The sequence below is a fragment of the Equus przewalskii genome, chromosome 16 (genome assembly GCF_037783145.1).
Source record: "Equus przewalskii isolate Varuska chromosome 16, EquPr2, whole genome shotgun sequence".
Taxonomy (NCBI): domain Eukaryota; kingdom Metazoa; phylum Chordata; class Mammalia; order Perissodactyla; family Equidae; genus Equus; species Equus przewalskii.
The window spans coordinates 5,334,452-5,357,408 of NC_091846.1; the positions used below are offsets into that span (position 1 = coordinate 5,334,452).

At 41.1% G+C, this 22,957-nt stretch overlaps 1 protein-coding gene across 11 annotated transcripts in view; it reads left to right on the forward strand.

Moving 5' to 3' along the window:
- Positions 1-22,957, forward strand: part of ATP8A2 (ATPase phospholipid transporting 8A2) — a 591,936-nt gene that overhangs the window by 188,962 nt on the left and 380,017 nt on the right. For all 11 annotated transcript variants that reach the window (XM_070578675.1, XM_070578681.1, XM_070578680.1 and 8 more), the window contains 6 exons: positions 2,033-2,082; positions 4,329-4,398; positions 5,989-6,073; positions 7,083-7,222; positions 8,755-8,893; positions 17,482-17,546. In XM_070578675.1, coding sequence (XP_070434776.1) covers positions 2,033-2,082; positions 4,329-4,398; positions 5,989-6,073; positions 7,083-7,222; positions 8,755-8,893; positions 17,482-17,546 — 549 coding nt within the window. The remainder of the gene's footprint in view (positions 1-2,032; positions 2,083-4,328; positions 4,399-5,988; positions 6,074-7,082; positions 7,223-8,754; positions 8,894-17,481; positions 17,547-22,957) is intronic.

The window sequence follows — 22,957 nt, forward strand, 5'->3', positions numbered from 1 at the left end:
TTAGAGGGGCTGCACTTGGCTCCTGTCTGGGTCGCTGGGGGCCTGGGGGAGTCACTGCCCGCTCTCGCCTCCGCTCTCCACTCCGCAGCTCGGGGAGGACTCGTGGGTTATCAGAGTTTTTGGCTTTGTGCATCCTTAAATCTCTAGATGTCTTCAATACGTGTGAAGTTCACTTTAACTGGTGTAATAGCTTGGTGTTGATCCTGACTTGGCAGTAGTACGTTTTTTCTTTTATTTGTATGCAAAACCTATGAAATATCATAACCTTAGACAAAGTACCCATGTCTTGGCATTTTCAGTTTCTTTTCTTATGGAGTACAGAGGTCAGACCCTATTTATTTGTCCTTTATTTCAGTCCACAGAGGGAATTTAGTTAGGGAAGTGTACAGTCATTAAAAGTTGGAACAAAGTACTGACTGAATAGAGAATTTCCTTTATGGAGGCTTTTCACAACGGAAGTCTTCCTCCCCGTCAGTCTGAGACGCAGCCTTACTGTGGGTTTTCGGTTGTGTGGGTGCTGCTGTCCTTCTCTGCGTGGCGGCCGTGGGGACGGGGAGGGCCCGGGACCCGCCGGCTTGAGTGGGGGAGGAGGGGACGGCCGCTTCTGCTTGGCTCACAATGTGGGCAGCTGGTGCCTCTTGACGTTGTTGTCATGGTGTTAGATGATGACGAAAAGTGGAATGGCACCCCTTCATCATTTTATTACAGTATTAGGGCCATATTTCTGGGAGTAAAAAAGACTACCTGATTAGTTAAGATTCATAAATAACTTTAAGAATCTTATTCAGCCATTATTACTGAGGTATCATCAAACCCAAGTTCTCGAGTTGGTTACCAGCTATTTAGATGAAGTGGCCTTACTGGTGGTCTTGACAGCTGAGTCAGTGGGCAGCAGGTGGGCGTGGTCAATGTAACAGCGGTGCAGAGAGGGGTGGGTAGCAGTGGGCGTGGCTCCGGACAGGGGTCTGACAGAGCTGGGACAGGCTGAGGAGAAAGGGAACTGACTGGAGGTTGCAGACAGAGGGCAATAAAGGCTGTGAAGGGTGGATTAAGTGGATCCTTGGTTGTGTTTTGGGATGAGAAGAGAAGGGCTGGGAGCTGTGGATGGGACAGTACTACGCTGTGTCAGTCGTGCGCTTGGTACTCTGCATGTTACTTCATTGATTGCTTTGTGCAAACCTTGGAGACAGGTGCTATCACCGTTCATTAAAAAGTCACACGCTTAATGGCAGAAATTGGATTTGAACTCATATCTGTTGAACCCCAAAGCCCACAGTCTTATGGCTGTGTTGTACTGGGGAAACAGCAGATTAGACTTAAAAGTTTGAAATGGTCCACACATAATCTGGAATCTTCTGGAAAAAAGTTGAGAATATTCATTTTACAACTTTGAAGAACCTGAAGAAAATTGCTTTGATAATTGCTCTAAAATCTGATGCAAATTCATAATCTCTTATTTCTAAATCCCAGATCCAAAAAGCTTTGAATTCCAAGTTTTTTCCCTAAATTTGGAGCATAGACATTTGGCAGCAAAACCTAACCAGAAGTGACATGAGGCTATTTATGTTCTCTATGAATCTCATTTAGTGTGAATAATCATACATTTTGCTGCAGAAAATTGATGTGTTGTATTACAGGGTGTTGCCCTGAGCCCCCCTGGGGATGTTATGGTATATGATGTTTGCATATACTTTTATAAAAAGTGTAAAATTCTGAATTCGGAAGCATAAGTGACCCTAAGGTTTCAGATGGACCTGTATAGCTTGTGTTCTTTATCTTCATGTCTTGGAAGTGGATATGCCAAGCTGGTTCTTATGACAGCCATACCAACTAGAGAAAAATGAGAAGCTTCTACCAGAAGGGGGCACTTTGACTCCACCAGAGTGACCTGTGAGAAACTAGCACTCTTGAAAAGGCATTTGTAGAGGGATAGAAGATAGAGAGGGAGGGAGATGGTCATGATTGGGGAGACAGTTGTTTTGAGATTTTAATAATTTGCACCTCAATTAAGAGCCTGTTTTTCTTCCTTTAGATGGGACAGGAGCAGACGTTTGGAATCCTTAATGTCCTGGAATTTTCTAGGTATGTTTCTCTTTCCTGTACTTGAAATAAAATATATATATATATATTTAACAACTTCATCAGAGTGTTTGCATGATTGTATGGTAAGATTAAATGTGGTACTTAAATATTAAATATAGTAAATATATCTTTACAAATCTTTTCTCCTTGGAATTTGTAAGTTTCGTTAAAGAAAGCAAAGTAGGTCATTTTTCTTTGTTTTTTCAAATAAAACATTATGTTTCCATATCCTCCTTTTTCTTTACATTTCCAGAACCTGGTGTTCTGGCATCAGTAGCTGCAGACACGTCTGTCTGGTTTGGAGTATGTGAGGGCGTTATTTCTGTTGGCTTTTCCCAGGTCCCACAAGGTCGTGGCTCGTGCTCCATCTGAGCACTCCAATGCAGGATCTGGGAAGCTGACAAATGCAGGCAGATGAGATCAATTCATCTCACTGGAGGCTTTGTCCGAGTAGAGCAGTTCTCTTCTACATAACCGGACTCATTCTTCCCCAGTGGAGTTTATTTAATATAAGACTTCAGAATATTTGTTGGATTGTTTGTTTCCCTGGATCATTTGTAGTTTGTCATAACAATCCCCAACATATCTTAATATTTTGTTTCTTCCCTTCTTGTCATTGAACTGTCAATCCTAGAGCAAGGTTCTGTTGCTGTCTCGAAGTGTCTTTTCCTATTATTAAAATTAGATGCGTTTGTAAATAACATTTGTTAAATTATTCACAAATTATTTTCTGTGTCTGAGTAAGCTGTAAGCTATTTGAAAAAGATCAATTTTTCACCCTCTTGTAGGAAATACTTTCCAACCCTAGTCTTTACTTTTAGGACTGCAAACTTGGCCTTTGTTGGGTCAGGAGCCCCTGGGGTTGGTACTCAGTGGGAGAGAGAGGCGGTTGATAACAGTAGCAGTTCACGTGTGGAGCAGGGGACAGACTCCTGTGTGTGGAGGTGAGGGACGCACTAGACATCTCTCCAGACCTTTTGTGCCCCATATCTCGTTGATGTCCTAGACACTATGTGCTGTTGTGTGGCTGCAGTCACTGGGACCAGCAGTTATTGGAGGGGTGAGGAGGAGAAAAGGGAGATAGATAAATAGGTGACTATGGATGGAGACATGAGGATGTATTTAAAAAGTTAGGGGAGAATAAGAGGGAACAAAAAAGATCATTTGTGGTTATGGTTGTGGTTCTATTTCTTTTTACTTGACTCATCTTTTTCCAGATGCCACTTAATCCTGACGACACTTCTTTGATGTAATTAGTGGCAACCCTGCTTTACACATTCAGAAACTGAAATGCTGGGTCAATAACTTTGCTGAGGGCACCTGGCTATAGGTAGTTGAGAGAGAATCCAAATCCAGGTCAGATAGAGTGCTGTGGGTTTGGATAATGGAGAGAGAATGTTGCCTACTTTTAGGAGCTTCATAGTGCATTGGAAATCACTTCGCTGAAAGGCCAAAGAGATGGGCGGTCTGGGGCCCATGTGGTTGGGATGTGTTCCAGCAGGATGAGATGTTGTCTGCAAAGGAGTGGAACAGGAGGTGTAGAGGAGAATGGTGAGTCTTCTGGTGTTCTTGAAGTCTGGTGGTGCCCGAGAGTGTTAATAGGAGGTGAGGTGAGCCTGCAAAGGTGGGTGGAGATCAGCAAGAGGAGGAATCTGTAGACAATGGGAGCCATTGAAGGCTCAGTGAATGAGGGTGGGTCATGATGAGAGGTGAATAAGGAAGCTTACGTGTTGGAGTAGGGAGAGGAGAGACAAAGTGTACCTACGTGCTAAGGTAGGAATGTTTTACAAATTTGTAGTTTCTTTCTACTCCTGTTAAAAGAAGACACAATGAAGAGCCTTTGAGTTAAGTGGATTTATATTGAATCTCCCACTTTGCTATTTACTGGGCAGGTTACAATATTTTTGAGCTGTAAAATAAAGAAAAATGCTTTTACAGAGTGTCGTCAGAAGTAACTTAGATGCACACAGCAGATGCTCCAATCCTCCGTTTCTGTCTCTCCTCCCAGAAATAGCCATACTAGTGAATTTCCATGGCAGAGGAAGGAATAGATTTATGTTCGTTATGTATAAATAAAAAGAGTCGGAGATAGACAATTAAAGTCAGACTTTGAGGAAGAAGGTCAGGAAAAATGGAGCTTGCTCGTTTTGGGGACCGCCAGACCACCTTTTAATTTATTTGGTGTTTAATGGGTCCTATAGAGCAGACCAGTGACAACTTTTTTTTTCTTTTCTTTACTCTTACAGTGACAGAAAAAGAATGTCTGTGATTGTTCGAACTCCTTCCGGACAACTTCGACTCTACTGTAAAGGGGCCGTAAGTACTGGCTGAGTGTCTTGCACAGCAAGAGTTCTGGGCAAAGCTTGGTTGATCTGCTGTTTTCCTCACTGTTGTCCTCATCATTCCCTGATACCTGCCCAAGGTTAAAGAGTCTTTCAGGTTGGCCATAAAGTTGATTTGGTGGTAAAAGCCCATTGAAGATCATGGCGGGGTCAAGCCAGCGTGGCAAGGATGCTCAGTGAAAAGCCTGCTTTTAGTCCCTGGTTGGTGTCAGAAATGGCAACTTGATGTGTCATGCAAAATCCTGAGTGTGTGAATTCTGATTCCAATTTTACCACCATTGTGTTGTGACTTTGGGAAGATAAAGCGCTTTATATTGACCTGTGATAATCTTCTTTTAAGGACTCTAATATGTACTGGTTCTCTAGCAGCTATTCTTCTCAATTTTGGGGTTTATTTTTTTTTCATCACAGAGGGCTATGTGGGAGGCACAAGGGTCATGTCTACTGTGGCCGCGTTGTTACTGCCCGCTTTGGTCAGTTTCCTAGGTCAGGCTTTTGTCCTCCTGCCTCCTAGTAATCAAATCTAAATGTATCATCTCTAAGGAAAGATGCTATTGCTTATGATCCTTACTTGCAAAACTATAGCCTGTTAAATTGTGGTCTTATGTGTTGAGGGAAAGAATTAGCAAGCTCATTTTATGGGGCTATGTCAAGACTGTGAAGCTACACTAGGATCAATGATTTGTTGAAAATCTTGCTAATCTTTACCAATTGTGGGCAGACACGTGGTCTGGTTTGAGTACACTGTGACTGGAGCTTTTAAAAAATGAGTAATGCGTGTGAATTCTGAAGGCATTATAGCTGGACCCATTAGAGAATTATATGTTTATAATAACAACTTAAATCAAGGTAACCTGGATGCTGTTCTCACATGATATTCTTTTTTAACTTTTCATTTATTTGTCAATATGTAACTATAGAATAGTGTAAATATGAAATGCTGCAATGGTGCATTTTATTTTTATAGGATTTAATTCTCTTCAAATCTGCTCACCCCCAAACCAGATTTCTTTAAAAAAATTTTAGTGTCATAAAACTGTGCAGTTTGTAACATATTTGGATGATCTGTGGCTTCCAGTCCCCCAGCCCTCCTTGTCAGGCACGGGAATAGTCACAGGGTGATGACCCCGTGTTTCATAGCCAAACTGGGTTCAGTGCCAAGTGGGTTGTTGTGCCCCTGGTTTGGAGCTCCCGCAGTGTCAGGAGGCAAGAGTGTGCTGAAGCAACTTGGGGTGTGCATCTTACTCTTTCCACTTGGACAAAAAGGCATGACAAACTTTGGTATGAATTTTGCAAATTTGGGTAAATGTACTCACCGTTGTATCCCTGGTTATTCTCCTGACACCTCTGGTCCTCCCCAACAAGTTTCTGTTTGGACGCATCCATACCCAATTTATCTTCCAAAGCTCATGACTGAATCCAGCCAAGAGTTACATTTCTGCTTGCCCACTCAAGTATTCTCATGCGCATTAGATCAACACCATTAGAACAAAGCTATGTTTAGAATGCTGACTGGTGGGTTTACTTAAGGGTTTGCCAGTCACAATGTTTCCCTCTTTTATAGGATAATGTAATTTTTGAGAGACTTTCAAAAGATTCAAAATACATGGAGGAAACATTATGCCATCTGGAATATTTTGCCACGGAAGGTAAATGAAATTTGGAAATGTTATTTTTAACTGTTAAAGTTGTACTTTCACGTGTTTATGGCTGATGGTTGGGGTAAGTGGTCATGCTCTGAACAGGCATGTCATTTTGGTGCAGTACTTGGCTTGCTTCATAGGACTATATTCTTCTAGAGCCAACCCCTGTCCCCACTTTCCACGTTCTGTGCCTATAGCAGTAATGAGACGCACAGCAAAGTCCATACTCAGTTGCCTATTTATGACTGTGAACTCTAAATCAGGAGACCTGAGGGTAAGGGCAGGCCAGCTCATAATATGCGGAATCATCTTGTAGTTATGATTCCCTTTCTCAGAAAACTCATGTTGTTATTTCCCTGTCCCTCTCTTGTTATCCTTATGACACTGGCTTATCTGTGACTTAAGGAAATGATAATTTATTGAACCCATAGAGAACAGGAAAGGAGTTCTCTGAAACGTCAGGTTTTCCTGCAAGTGAATGTGATGGAAGCTGGACCCTTGCTCAAGTGCTGACTGCTGTTTTCTTGCCTTCGTGTGTTCCTGTGGCCGCATGATTGCATGTGTGTGCATGTACACACATACACACACTTAAAGTTGTGACTCCTTGAAGGCCTGGATATTTCATGTGATAACATACTGGGCTTTTGTTGTTATCTTGAAATGTGCTTCCTGCCTCCTCTACTTGTTGATGCCTGCCTCCTGAGCATGCGCATATGGATCATGTGCGGAGCTCCTGCACTTCCCTGCTGTGGGAAATTCACTCTCACGGTTCCTCTTGTGCTCTCACATTTACAGAAGAGGTAGTTTATATTAAAATGCAGTAGAGTTGTTTTTAAATTCCCTTTTTAGATGTGTGAAACTTGAATTCGAGTGAACTAAAAAGCAGATGGCTTCTTTAATTTTTTTGAGCATGCTCATATGAAATGGAGCCACGTGAAGTCACCTAGGAGGCAGGATGTCCTGCTTGTCCCTGTCACTAGTGGCATCACTGGGATACACTGTGGCTGTTTTGTAGGCTTGCGGACTCTCTGTGTGGCTTATGCTGACCTCTCTGAGAATGATTATGAAGAGTGGCTCAAAGTCTATCAAGAGGCCAGCACCATATTGAAAGACAGAGCTCAACGGCTGGAAGAGTGTTATGAGATCATCGAGAAGGTAATTGCACATGATGTAGTCATTATGTGCCCAGTGAGGGGCTTAATCACCTATCAGATGAAGTCTTTGAACAGGAATCCTTTTGCTATATAGTGATGTTCTCTTTTCTTGTATTTAATTAACCATTAGCTTTTAATCGTTTCTTTCTTTGCTTTAAGAAACAGTTTTTATGGGCTATCTGAAAGATCGAGCTATTCTCAGCTAAGCATTAATGATATCTTAAGAAGTATCAGGTCAAAAACAGCATCAATGACTTTCTGGGTTTGCCTGAGATTAGGCTTAATGAGATTAGTTCACCCTATTGAGTTCCTTGAGCACTGAGCGCATGGGCTGGTCGGACATTGTACATACTAAGAATTTTCACACTTACTCACTCTGATAGTGTTTAAGCTTTGCCATTGCTGATCCATGTTGGCTACTTTGATTTTCGCTGTTGTTCTTTTCAGTTTATCCCAAGGCATTAGCCAGCTTTCTGTGTATTGGGTTCCCTCAAATCTGGGAGCTGGATTTCAACTTCTTCTGTTTCATATAAGCAACCACTGGTCCATCCATTTTCCGGTTTCTAAAACTCTGAAGTCATCACTTGTTTTCTTTTTTCATTTCTTATTTTGTGTGTCTTTTGTTTAATTCCCCTTTGCTATTTTATACTCAGTGTTTGAGTTTTCTATTCACTTCTTCATCATTTTCATGGAATTTGGGTAGGGGTAGAACTGAATTCAAGTGTTCATTTGGCCCTGCTTTACTGGAAATATCCAAAATTACATTTTTTTTTGAGGAAGATTAGCCTTGAGCTAATGTCTGCTGCCAATCCTTCTCTTTTTGCTGAGGAAGACTGGCCCTGAGCTAGCATCCGTGCCCATCTTCCTTTACTTTATATGTGGGACGCCTACCACAGCATGGCGTGCCAAGCAGTGCCATGTCCGCACCCAGGATCTGAACTGGCGAACTCTGCGCCACCAAAGCGGAACGTGTGCACTTAACTGCTGCGCCACTGGGCTGGCCCCCCAAAATTACTCTTTAAATCAGAAATGAGCAATTAAATAGGTGACATGCCCATGCGGTTCTAGGCACGTGGTTGGATGCTCAAGAGGTAATTGGCTTTTCTCATCAAGTGAATCAATTTCAGATGAGGTCAGTTTCTCATCATTGAATCAGTTTTTCTCATGTGTTAACTATAACATAATACTTTGCTCATTAGTGGAGGGGGGGGTCACCTACTGTTAATATTCTCAGGATAATTTTCCCATATGCTTACTGCCAGATGATTTCTATTCTGACGTGCTCATGTACCAAGAAATACGTGATGAGTAAGTGATGAGTGCCTATGCGTATGGAGTGGTTCTAACATTGTGAATAGTTTTGAAATGTCACACATCTAGAGATCATTAATCATCTGCAAACAAAGGTTTAATGTAGAGGAAATAAGATCATTGTCTCAGAACATTTTGACTGCCTTTCTTTTGTCAGAGTTTGTCATTAATGCTGCTCTTAAGTATCTGCTGGTCTTTAATTGAAGCTATTTTTCAATCCAGAATTTGCTGTTACTGGGAGCCACAGCCATAGAAGATCGCCTTCAGGCAGGTGTTCCAGAAACCATAGCAACTCTGTTGAAGGCAGAAATTAAAATCTGGGTGTTGACAGGAGACAAACAAGAAACTGCAATCAATATAGGTAATTCATTTTGAAAATAATTTCCTGATGCTGGTTTTGTATTACATTTTTAAAGTGTTTTCTAGAAGTGCTTCAGGCTTCCTCAGATGCATTGTCAGATGACGTTTTGTAGAACTCTTCATTCGTAAGGCCAGGAAACGTTTACTGGAATCAGATGAAGATGAAGATGCTCTGATGAGCATTATCTTCCTGTTACAGACATTAAAACTATGACATCTTCCTGAAAAGTATTAAACACACTTACATAGGATATAGAATTCAAGAGTTGACACCTTTGATTTTCTTATTGCTTTCCTCACAAAATTTTAGTCTAAGAGACTAAGAGGATGTTTGCACTAAGTTTATGCACTATTATTTTATATAATATAGCCATTTTAATGATTTTGTTAGTTGATAGGTTTCTCTAAGAGTCTTGTATCTTTTCCTTCCCCATCTGGGTTGGCAACCTCTTTGCTTGCAAAGCATCACAGAGAAGAAAATTGAAGAAAGGGAATTTAAATATTTAAAGGGAATTAAATAACTTCATTAGTGTTAAAGAGGCACATTTTAAGTTTGAAAAGGAGTTGAAACTACAATGGAAAGGAAATGCAATTTTTATTATTTGAATTATTTTAAAATTATCTCGTACTCTGTCACCTTTATGATGTGACAAGCTCTGGTGCGTATGTTATAAAATGAATATGTAAGGACTACAAGACTTATAATGTATTTATGGAAAAAGACTGTGTCACAGCTTACTTCAGAAAGAAACATACCAGAACATCTGAATGTAAGTGATTGTTGTCCTGTTCCGAGTAGGGTCCTTGGAGTGTTACCAGCTGAATTCTGTGGTGCCCCTTTCCTTAAGCTTCCTCTTTGACATCAGCCCTGGCTCTCAGACCAGCTCAGCGCTCAGCTGTAGGCAATACCTACCATCTGGGGTGAATTTCGAGTTTTTTTAATAGACAAAAGCTATTTAGTCATTTCTTGTCAAGGCTGTAGGTAATCAAATGGAATTTGGGTTCCTGAACAACTGAAATTAATGTCTCAGGAGAGTGCCACGTGATTCATAAGCAGTCTCTGAGGCATCAGTTACAGATTTTGCCCATCCATTCATGCTAGTTGTTTCTCAAATGCATGTTTTTGGAGAAAAGTGTGATGATGTTTCTGTGCAGACTCATTGCTACTACTAGAAAATAAAAACCCATAGTTTACAGTTCTTGGTGATGTTGGCAATATTTTTATGAGTGAACATTTGCTTTTAGTGTAATGTATCTCTGTATATGTATATACTCGGCCCTTCAGGTATTATTTCCCATACAAATTTGCCTAAAACACCTGCTAGCCAGTGCTAGTGGTCTAGTGGTTAAGATCTGTCACTCTCGCCCCCTTGGCCCGGGTTTGTTTCCCAGTTAGGGAACCATACCACCCATCTGTCAGTTGTCATACTGTGCCAGCTGTGTGTTGCTGTGATGCTGAAAGCTATGCCACCAGTATTTCCAACACCAGCAGGGTCGCCCGTGGTGGACAGGTTTCAGCAGAAGTTCCTCACTAAGACGGACGAGGAGGAAGGACCTGGTCACCCACTTCTAAAAAATTGGCCATGAAAACCCTATTGTGTGATACAGTGCTGGAAGGTGAAAGGATGGAGCAAAAAGACCAGGCAGCTCCCACTCTGCTCTACACAGGGCTGCTAGGAGCCTGCATGGACTTGACTGTGCTAACAGCAGCAACAGCAAAACATTTGCTATGGATATGAGGCTCCTGTTGTTCATATAGGGCACATAAAGTGGACCGCTGTCCTGAAATGCTTACTTAAAATTTAGGGGTATACCTTCTGCTCATTATCACACATTTAATGTGTGATAATGAGTGATAATGAAAGAGATGGGTAACGCTTCAAGTTAAGATTGAACTGTAGTGCTAAGCTTTCTTAGCTTTCCAGATCTTGAGTGTTCCTGGTGGACTAATGGCCTTTTTGGTGCCCCTAGCCCGAGGCTTCACTTCCTAAAGTCCTTTCTTGTGTTTGCTGTGAGAAGCGACCTTGAGTGTGCTGCTAGTGTGCTGGTTGGCCGGCTCTCACCGCCTCTCAGCCAATCACCCAGCCCTCGGGGAGCACACACACCCCTTTTCCTGCTTGATTGTTTTGTTATATGTGAGTTTATCCGGGTCTAGCTAAGTTTGGAATAAACACAAGTGAAGGCAAAGGGCTGAAAATCAACCCAGAGAACACAAATGGGTTATTCCTGAAGGAAAGTTTGACTTGCATCAGTGAGACTTCTCTGAGCCTTATGCAATAATGGATACCTTTCCAGTTTTTTTAAATAACAGTTATATTATTTTGTGTTTTTTCAAAGAAGGTATAGGAACATTTGTAGTTTTGGTTCCAGAAGGACTCACATCCATTAGATATTTTAAAATTGATCTTTTTTAGTGAATGCTCCTCAGGACCACCAGAAGGTGATGCCTCCTACTTATAAGCTGATGACTTGGCCAAAGTCTTGTATTTACCCTGGAGTTTTTCTCTACTTACATTTTCACTAGTTTATCAGTAGAATTCAAACATACCCTTGGTATTACTAAATATGCTTCCAACAGCTGGGAAACTGATGCTCTTTGAAAGAGCTATGTCTGAATTATTTTTTCACTTTGCATTCAGAACTCAAGTTTGTTACCCTGGGTGATGCTGAGGGATTAAATGTCATTTTCTGGTTTAGGATATCTCTTGAGCCTACAAATGATGCAAAAGGCTCAGCGAAGTGTAGACATACAGACATTTTAATAGACTTGTCTGTGTCAGACCGCAGGCGACAGCTGTAAGCAGCACGAGGTCATGCTCCAGATACGGTGTGGACTTATAAGCCTGTGTTCTCGTCATGTGTTCTTCATACTCTCGGTAATATGAACCATCATCGATCTGTCTCCCGTAACTCTTACTGGATATGCTGTGCATTTTAGTGCATTCTAGGTGCATTTTTAGGGTGCCCAAAAGATATTTGGGAAGAAGATCAAGCGTCTATCAGTTCTACTTCTAGATGAAGTAAGGAAAAGAGAGCAAATTAACCGAGTGTCTGCCAAGTACCAGGCACCATGCTAGGAGAGCTTTCTGAATGCTGTCTTTGGTCTTTACACATGGACAGTCTTATAGCTCAGGGGGAACATTCAGAGTTTATAGAGGCTATGCTCTGCTTAATGACCAGGCTTAATGACTAGGTCTCAGGGCTCATTCTAAACAGATTCACATGGCTTTCACAAGAACCATTGTCTGAAATTGAGTTAGAAGCTGGGAGAATGGTTCATCCATTCTAGGATGTACATTATGTTTATATTTTAACGTTTCTGAAATTGAGATATCTTATGATTGTTGACTCTTAGAATTTTAACTGGCAACATTTTCTTAGTGTTACGTGTAGTAAGAGATCACCTTCAGAGGCAACATTTGGTATGTTTGGTGTATGGGGTTGTTGGCCCTCTTTAGCATTGGACCTATCTATCTATCTATCTATCTGTCTATCTATCTATCATAGTTTGAGAATTTACTTTTAAAGTGTTACTTTTAGTTCATACCTTGAAAATAAGTTTACCTAGTCAAATTAAGTTGCAGGCTATTTGTCTCTCTTATGAGCCTATGAGTATTATGTAGATATAGTCATCTTGCCTGTGGGTTTTAGGTAGTTTGGAACTGGCATGATGCCAGAGTCCTGCTGCACTGTGCTTGAATTTATGTTAACTAGCTGTGTTTTAAGGAGTTGACAATTTTCTTTTTTAGCTTAAAAATTTGGCATCAGCTAGTCTAAAGTGAAATTTCAGCTGTAGCCTCTGTGAATCATGTAGTCGTCATTTCCTTATTACCACTGGATAAAACATCTATTAAATAGTTAGACAATAGATGTGAAGTTTTCAGAGTCTATAAATTTTTCCTAATGGTTGTAGGATGAGTGAAAACAAAATCTTATTGTGTATTCCATTTTAAAGTCATTAAGTTGGAAATAGCTTTTATTGTAAACCATTTCTGAGTTGGAATTCTGCCACCCCTCCCCCACACTTTGTTATCCATCATTTAATACTTTTAAACCATTTCTTACAGTCTTAGAAGTTTAATTTTTTAAAGCGAGTAAATATTGTGTTCGCCCATCCTATTAGTGCCTGTAGATTGCCTTGCCCATTAAAAGGAAGACAAGTCCCTATTCTCAGGTGAAGCTGGGGCATTGTTTGGTGGAGTTCACAATCTCAATATTGTTTTATTGATTTTCACAGGAGAGTCAGACATGTTATTTCTTTCTTTCTTTTTTTTTTTTTGAGGAAGATTAGCCCTGAGCTAACATCCGCCACCAATCCTCCTCTTTTTGCTGAGGAAGACTGGCCCTGAGCTAATATCTGTGCCCATCTTCTTCTACTTTATATGTGGGACGTCTCCCAAGCATGGCTTGACAAGCAGTGCGTAGGTCTGCACCAGGGATCCGAACCTGCGAACCCCAGGCCACTGAAGTGGAGTGCATGAACTTAACTGCTGTGCCACCAGGACAGCCCCAGATGTGTTATTTCTTGCTTACTTGTAGCTAGCATTGTTGCCAGATGCTCCACTATAGGCTTGGGGAATTTACATTCCCTAATTTTAAGGGCGTGAGCTAATTCGGAGTCACATTAGAAAGCGAAATAGATGAGAAAGTACTAGTTGGGCTGTATAGATATTAAGCCTTAATAATAGTTAATAGTAGTTACTCAGTAACTGTTAGCTATAATGTGCCAAATACCGTGCTAAGTCCTTCACATAGTTTTGTATTTAATTCCCTTTGAGACTGGTATTATCCCCTTTTTAAATACAGAACAGAAATATCAGGTAACTTGGCCTGGGTTGCACAGGTGTAGTTGTGCTGACAACCTGAGCTCGCGACTGTGACGCTTGATGCTCGCTGCCCAGAGGGAAAGATATCTGAGTCGGAGAAGGCCGAGAAGGCTTCACGATGAGATAGGTGTTAAACCTGGAGCCTTCAAGGATTTGTGTAAAAAAAAGAAGAGAAAAAGACTGAGCATGGAACGGGTCAGGACCCCCAATATTGGGGGAAGGTCATGAGGCAGGCTGCGGCCGTGTGTTCTTAGGTGTGGCGGAGCCTTTCTGAGAAGCATCGGAAGGATCTGGAGGGAAAGGTGCCCAGGTGTGTGGCTCTGCAGGTGAGTCCTCAGCTTCCTGCTTCCCTGGGTGATGAGGGACTCTCTGCGGCCTCTCAGAACCCACATGGAACAGACTAAGAATACCATCTTTCATCCTCCATTCCTGTTGTCTGGCGTGTGTTTCATACACTCACACTGAAATATTGATTGACCAGTTTCCCTGAAAATATTTAGAACCAACAACACACTTATTGAGGGTTTGAAACCAGTGATGGGTAGCTTGATTAATCCTGTCCTAGGAGGTCTGGTTAGGAAGGATAAATCATTCCCAGCCCTTCCAAAAATATCTCCAGAGACATGTGGACTTGGATATCTTTGACGGGATTAGCTGACCTCAAAAAAGAGACACTGGCTGTGAGAGCTGAGAGATTTGGTTTGGTAACATTTTCTAGTGTAAATTGTTATTTTATTGTCTTAAAATCAAGTCCCGCTCTAAGTACCATAGATTGTAATATTTTGATTTCTTTGAATGTTGATTATAGTCAGGTAGTAGAAAGACTAAACACTTCTGTAGTGTGCTGTTAGTTTCAGCCGTAGTAAAAAGTGAAATCCCAGAGGTTTTCTTCTTAGTCATTTTATAGTCGTCTTGTTAGATTGTGAGATTAAAGAACTAGACCTCAATTTACAAGTGTGGATTGACATTTCATACCTGGCTCTTCTCCAAGAGCTGATCTCATTTTATCCAAAAACATTAGAAATCAAGCACACCAAACTTGGATTGACATAATTTAATTTGCCACATTAGCTAAGTCACAATTAACTGTGTTAAACTTCCATGGTCTGTCTAGAGCAAGTGTTCTGTGTGATAATTCTCTAAGCAAAAAATCTCGCTTCATTTTCAAAATTAAAACAAAAACAAGAACGTGTTTCTTCGCAGAAACCTTTAGTTTTGTATATTTAGCTTCTTAAAAGTGTCAGTGGTTTTATTTCTTGCCCTCTTCCTGCAATGACTAGAAAAATACTTAGAATTTTTCCATAATATCTTTGTGAAGCTTCAGATGTCGAGTGGCATTTTGCTTAAATTGAAAAATATAAAATAAAGCAGCAAGCTAGGGCTTAAAAATTACAGCTCGCTTCTGCAGCTGTTGTGCAAATCAAAAACTACCAGCAAATCCTTTTGCATCAGTTACACTAAATTTGTAGCAGTCTGTATTGCGTGAAGTTGCTTAAAGTCTCTGGGGATAAAGAGAGAGTGAGCCTGACGTAGAGGGGATGTTTCGAGTTTCAATATCCTCTTTTTAAATGAAAAGAAAATATAGACCTCCCTCCTGGGCCTAATCTAAGGAGAATACATTTGCGAAATTTTAATGGGAAACAAAAAGTTCAATTATTTCAATCCTACCATGCAGAACGTTTAATGGCATTCTGGGAAAATCTCATTTTTACTCATCACTATTGTTAAAATACAGACTTGAACAGGTTTGAAAATGTATGGAAATTTGTTTCATGTTTCCTCCCTTTTTTTCTGTCTTAGAAGTTTAACAGGTACTGCCCATGTAGTATTGTGATTTTAAATTATTCAGTTTGTTTTAGTTTTTAAAATAATACGTGGTTGTTTTGCAAGCAAAATAATTTCATTCCACTGAGATAACATTGTTTACAGCCTGGACTGTATCTTGGTGGTATTGCTTTAAAAAAATAACATTTGGATTAAAAGCCATAATTTTGTGCTTTAAAATGTGTTCTGAAGTGATTTACAAAATATTCCTCTCAAATGACACTCAGAGAAGGAGATACTTTGTGTATTCCAAAATAAATAATAATGCTTACTGTCCCCTCTTCCCCCCCCCAAAACGAAGGTTTTTCTTTTCTTTTTTTTTGAGGAAGATTAGCCCTGAGCTAACTGCTGCCGATCCTCCTCTTTTTTGCTGAGGAAGACTGGCTCTGAGCTAACATCCATGCCCATCTTCCTCCACTTTATATGAGGGACGCCTACCCCAGCATGGCTTGCCAAGCAGCACCATGTCCGCACCCAGGATCTGAACTGGCAAACCCTGGGCCGCCAAAGCGGAACGTGCGAACTTAACCGCTGCGCTGCAGAGCCGGCTCCACCAAGGTTTTTCTTGTTCTTAATTTTTGTCTGTCTTGAATTCTATTTTGTGCCTTTTAGCAGGGTTTCTTCAGGATGAAAAGGGGACCCCCTGCGTAGAATTGAGCACATAAACGCAGCAGTTCTGCGACTTAACTATTAGTTAAATGCCTGTCCCCCTTTTTCTCGTGAAGCATGGCATTTCTGGGAGAGGCCATTTTAGCTGGTGTGCGGTGGAGAGCCAGGCTCCTCCTTGCTTTAGGAACAGCTTTGGTTAAGGCCCCTGCCTGAGACCGTCACGTGTGTGCTTGTTTGAAGGCTGAAATTCTACGTGCTGGTGGTTTCTTTCCTGCTTCTGTAATCATTGATCCATTATCTTAAGGTGCTGAGAAAAAGACTGGTTGTGAGGGCCAGTTTTCGAGGTGGAAGGCTGCTTTTCTTGCCTTTTCTCAATGTGATAAATTGAGAGGGGGGTGGTGAAAAGCACAGATTAATGCCAGCTCTTGAGGGGCCCTGAGAGGTTGGGGGGCAATTTGAAGGAAAGACTAGAGCCTGATGCCACGCCTGTCTTGGGGTCTGCGGAGCCGGCTCGCGAGGCCCAGAGCGTGTGGCTTTGGAGGGGAGGCTCAGAGGAGGCTTTCCTCCGGGTCTGTGGTGTCGCCGAGTGTCTCCAGCTGCCTCGGGGTGGATCGCAAAGCCTGGGTGGGAAAGAGCGTCGTGGAAAATATGTTCACCTTCTGGGAGAGAAAGTAGAAAAGAGTATCTTGCATAACCTACAGAGATAACTTTATTTAAAAATACCATGGAGATTGTTGATAAGAATTAGTATTGGAATACTTTTGTTCCAAAACAAGCTTTTTTTTAAACTCAGGTTTAATTCTTGAGATGAGGGTTGCTTTGAACTTCTGGTAGGAAAAGTGACTCCCTCAATGTATAATAATATTCCTTTGAAATATGTTGTGAGAATGACCTACTTTTTAAAAAAGCAAATGAGGGATCTTGCTATTATGACAGGCATGTTGATGCTGACTTAGGAGCACCATTAGATTCCATTTGTCTTCCTAAAGTGTTTGCTGTTACTTTAGATAATCCAAGGCTTATCCTAATGTTATCCCACAGGCTAACACGGATGAAGAAAAATCCTCAGAAAATTGGCAAGTATTTGTTTTAGCCATTCGTTCTGAAGCCCTTCCCAACCAGTTCTATTCAAGCTGTCTGCAAGAATCAAGATCAATTTAAACTCACTTTTCCTATCCTCACTGCTGCCCAGTTCCTCTGTATGCACCAATAGGCTTAAAACAGTAATAAGGGAGATGTAAGAAGGGGGCTCAATTCGAATAACAATTAAAAAATGCTGAGTTCATGGAAGATGATAAAGTCACCTGTGTTGTCCCTCCTTCCACTTTAGGATACTCCTGCCGGTTGGTGTCACAGAATATGGCCCTTATTCTGCTGAAGGAGGATTCTTTGGATGTAAGTAGCTTTTCAAAAGTTATATTGATATAAGTGTATTAAAATCCCTTTTTCTACTATGGCTGATAATCAGGGGTGGTTTTTTTTCTTTTACTAAAAAGCAATTATAAAACTAGTCTGTGTTTTCTGTTTTATTTATGAATAAATGTCGTAAAGTCATATCTTTATCAAAATAGTAAACTTAGAAAATTGTTTCATGCTAATACTTTATTTTACATTTAAAATGGTTGTGCCTTTAAAATGAGATAGTTTTCATCTGGTTTAACTTCCTGTTATGATTTACATTAAGTGGCAATGGTTAACTCCAGTATTGGTTACTAAGGAGACTTGTAGGATTTTCTTTCTAGTACAAACTTGAAAATAAAGATAATATTCAAGTGTCAGGAGTTGTTTAAACTTATTTAGTAATAGGATACATCTGCACTTAATTCCCCAACATCCCAATGCCACCAGCTCGTGGAGAATTGAACAGCGTGGTTCTCTGAGCATGTTATGGACGTGTACCCACCCCATCATGGCCTAAAGCCACTAATGAGACCAGGGTCAGGAACTGATTTGAGGGTAACCAGTGACCTGGGAAGTGATTCGATATGAAGATTTGAGCTGAATAATGAGATTCCATTTGTCAGGACTTTTAACAAGGGCTTGTCACTGGCCAGCACCCACAGCCACCCTTCCAGGCAGTATATTTAAATTTCAGTGCTAGGAGCAGATGATAGGGTTAGTTACAGTTTTAAAGGAAGGAGATATAGTACAGAGAGTTCTGTACTTGCAGATTGGCGTAGCCACGAATCCTACGTGGAGGCCAAGATGCTCTTTACCTCTGAGACTCTAAAGTCAGGGAGAGAGTCTGCCGGCCGCCAAGGCACCATTAGCAAAATACCTCTCTCTGGCTTGGGCTCTTCAGGATTTATCTCAGTGTGCCTCTTATCCTTGTTTGTGTCACTGCCAGCAAGAAGCCCAGCGCTCCTGGGTCGTCCTGACTCTAATGCTCACGTGCTCTGGGGTAGTGCGGAAACCCCCTCTACCCAAGCGTGCCCGTCTCCCAGCACTCTCAATTTCACTGGCTTCATTTTCTCTGTAGACCTTTTCATCACTGGAAATAATCTATATTATTATTTATATACATATAAATATAATAATATGTATATATAAATTGTGGTGAAATATACATAAGATTTACCATCTTAGCCATTTTTAAGTGTACAGTTCAATGGCATTAAATATGTTCACATTGTTGTGTGAGCATCACCACCCTCTATCTCCAGAACTCTTACAAAACTAAAACTCTATACCCCTTAAATAGCAACTTCTCACTTCCTCCTTGTGAAACCCCTGGCAACCACCATTCTGCTTTCTGTGTCTGTGAATCTGACGGCTGTAGGTACCTCACGTGAGTGGAATCACACAGTATTTGTCTTTTCGTGACTGGCTTATTTCACTTAGCATGATGTCCTCAAGGTTCATCCATGTTGCAGCATGTGTCAGAATTTTCTTCCTTTTAAAGGCTGAATAATATTTCGTTGTATGGATATACCACATTGGTTTATCAATTTATTTCTCGATGGACACTTGGGTTGCTTCCACCATTTTGGCTATTGTGAATAATGCTGCTATCAACATGAATGTCGAAATGACTCTTTGAAACCTTCAGTTCTTGTGGATATACACCCAGAAGTGAAATTGCTGGATCATATGGTAATTTTATGTTTAACTTTTTGAGGAACCACCATGCTGTTTTCTAAAGGTGTTGTAACATTTTACATTCCTACCAACAGTGCACAGGGGTTCCAATTTCTCTACATCCTCGCCAACACTTGTTTTCTGGGGTTTTTTGATAGTCGCCGTCCTGATGAATATGAAGTGGTATCTCATTGTAGTTTTGATTTACATTTCCCTAATGATTAGTGATGTTGAGCATCTTTTCATGTGCTTATTGCCCACTTGTATATAGTCTTTGGAGAAATTTCTATTAATCCTTTGCCCATTTTTTAATCAGGTTGTTTGTTTTTGTGAAAACTTTCTATTTTCTCTGTCTCCTTTTAGTTTCTTAGAATGTAAGGTCCATGGAGCAAAAGTCTAATTTTCTTTTCAAAGGAACATCTCTACCTCCAAGACAGTGCTTTGCCTAAATTAGGCACTCAGTAAGTGTTTGAATGAATGCATGAACAAACTTAAGATAATTTTCCAGTTATCAGTTAGATCTTCTATTTAAAAGGTCATACTGATGAGGTAGTGGCTAGGGTAGCCATGATGGGCTGAGTGCAAGCTGATGTTAGGAGGGGATCAAAACGGAGGAAGATGCAACAGCACACTGGTAGAGAGGAGAGTGGAGTGCTAGCGCAGAGACATGCCTAGAACTCTTGGATGAATCCACATAGCCTGTGAGCACACCAAGGGTGTCTGTACCTGGAGCTCCCTTGTTTGCTGATGGTTTTCCAGTTCCAAGGTATCCACAGTCTTAAAATAAGCCTCATTTTCTGGAGGTAACTCGGAAGTGAGCCTATGCTTCCCTCTCATACAGGCCGTTCTCTGGAATCCAAGAGACGGACTTTGACTCTATGTAGCGCTCTCAGGCTCGCAGCGCACAGAGACCCCTGCTTTACCTAGCCCAAGCAGTGATTTGTGAGGCCGAACTGGAGGGCTTATGGGTGTGTGCTGGACTTCCCTTCGTAACCTGTTAAGGACGCTTTTTCCTTAACCAGTTTTGAACTTTGTCTTTTAGTATAATGACTTTAATGTACTCAGTATCTGCTGAGCAGAGGTGCAATTTCTGTGTACTTCTTTTTTGTTCCAGACTCAAAGGGACACTCCATATTTCTGACTCGAGTCCCACCTCCTCTCCCTTCCCCTCTTCTCCTCCCTCATTCTTTAGTTGAGTTAAAGGCATTTCTATTCTCATTAAGATTTCATTTGGCAGGTGTGGAATAAGGCTAAGTGCTAAGGCAGTAAATTAGATAGAAAGTAGATTCCTGGTGGAGCTCCCAAGTTAGCTATTAATGTTGCAGGGCTCTGATGATGGAGCAGACAAGACAGGGATGAAGAAAATGGCCCAAGAATTAGAAGCAGTGGGCCTGGCTTCTCTTACTTCATCTTGCATATAAGTGTGAGGGAATTAAGAGGCTTGCCTCAAAGACTCAGGGCTGCATCCATCACCTTCACTTGACCAATAAGTATGTCCAGACTGGAGCTCCAAATACTTATAAATGATTAGAATTCATCTCTCTGTTTTGAGTTTTTCAGCTGTTGCCAAAATAACATCTAAGTTCTGTGATATAGATGAGATCGGTGGTCACTGAAATGGGGGGCAAGGGTTGGGGGTGGTGATCATGCACACCCCAGGGAGGCATTGGATGAGATGTTAGGATGCCAGAAGAAACTGTGACTTTCTTTTTTTTAAGTTGTAAAAAAAGTACTAAGAAGTCAGATTTATTGATAATAACATATTGATTGGCACTGGCACACCCAATCTTACTTCTGGGTCCGGGAGGAATGTCTCGGAGGAGGGAGGCGTGGAGTGCCAGGAGTAAGAAAGGTTGACCCCGGGGCTCCCACTATTTTGTTTGCTTTTAGCTCATTGTGATGTATTACCATTATGTGTAGTAGTTAAATGGATTTATGGAAAACTCACTCTCACAAGGTGCTGGCTTGAAAGGATTCCTGTGGGGGGAAAAAAAAGGAACTGAGATAACAATCATGTAAGCAGAAGCTGCAACAACATGGCAGTGCTGGACACATGTGCTGGTTCAAGCTTTGCTTCGGCTACTTGATGAGTTAAAACAATGATTAGATCTGACAAGTTAAACAAATTTCAAAATTACCACAGAGCTATTGTCATTAATCACTCTTGCCCTAAATGTATATGGTATCCTGAAATATTAGCTGTGGTAATGTGAAACAATCGGAATTAGTGTGACTTTAAAAACTAAGAATCCTGAGTATGAGAATAAAAATCTACCATTTTATCAGCAATTTATAAAAAACATGTAATATTCAAATCGGTTATTCTCTAAAGTTTCACAAAACCTACTGCTAGCTATTGAATGATAAATGTCTTTTGATATTTGTTAGTAAAAGGTAAAAAGTGCCAAGCCCCTTGGGGAGCTTTTGTTTTTCTTGCTGCAGTAATCTAGAGAAACAACATAGCAACAATTGAAATGAACGTGGAGGGGAGACCCGTGGGAAGCCAGGCTAGGCTTTTCTAAGAAACCAGGAATTACAAAGTTATAAAATTTAGGAGATTTGTTCCATATTTGGATAAAAGTGCTGCTGTTTCTAACATGTGTTAACTCGTTAACCTATTATTTTTGATGAACCATCTAAAGAAGGATGTATTGGAAAAGATATTTGTTTTGAGCAAAATATTAATTCTTTAACTCAAAAGTTTTGTGAAACAAATATGTATAGTCACTGATAGAATGCCTCCTGGGGAATGGGAGTGGAATGCTGTAAAGTCCACTGATGGCATCTGTGGCCGAGACTGCGTTTCTCAGCATCGCTGTCACTGGGTGTGGCCGTGAGGTTTAATTCTCGCTGGTGGCATGTGAAGAGAAGTGAGGCGGGAAATTTCTGCCTTACCCGTTGAAAAGGGAATCCCTTGCCCTGGTGTCTCACCACTTACGTTTTGCTGGCTGGAAATGGCAACAGCTGGAGCCACTTTGGAAGTTACTGTGTTGAGGAAGCTCTGTAGTGAGGACAGCAGAGCTGCTCCACCTCTTTGGGTCCCTGGATGACTTTGGAGAGCAAACTCTGCAGATTCCCTCTGGATTTTTGTGTGTCTGTGAGAAAAAATTATATAGTTTGAAATACTGCATGGGGGTTCGGGAGGTCTCTTGGTTTAGCCTCACCCCACTAGTAAGACAGAACCTGGTACTAAAAGTAGTGTCGATACGGGCTCTTCAAGCATGGCGTGGGGCTCTCCTCAGAGAGAGAGGATTTGCCCTTCTGCTGGCAAAAGAGAGGGAAAGGAATTTGGAGGTCGGGGGTTTGGATTCATTCAAATTGATACAGATGTCCCTGTTCTGGTTCTTAAGGTCCCACTCTTTCTCAGTCATTGTCCTAACTTCCATGGGAAGAGACCTGGTGAGTGTGACTACAACATTCATTGACTCCTACCTTGGGAGCATTTCCATCATCCCAGAAAGTTCCCTCATGTCCCTTCGCAGCCAACCCTCCTCATCCCTAGGCAACCACAGGTCTGTTTTCTATTGTGATGGATTAATTGTGCTTGTCTTAGAATTTCTTATGAGTGGAACCAAACGATAGACTCTGCTTTTGTCTGACTTCTTTCATTCAACATAGTTATTTTGATATTCATCTATGTTGCTGCATGTATCATTAGTTATTCCTTTTTATTGCTGAGTAATATTTCATTGTTTGGATATACTATAATTTGTTTATCCATTCATCTG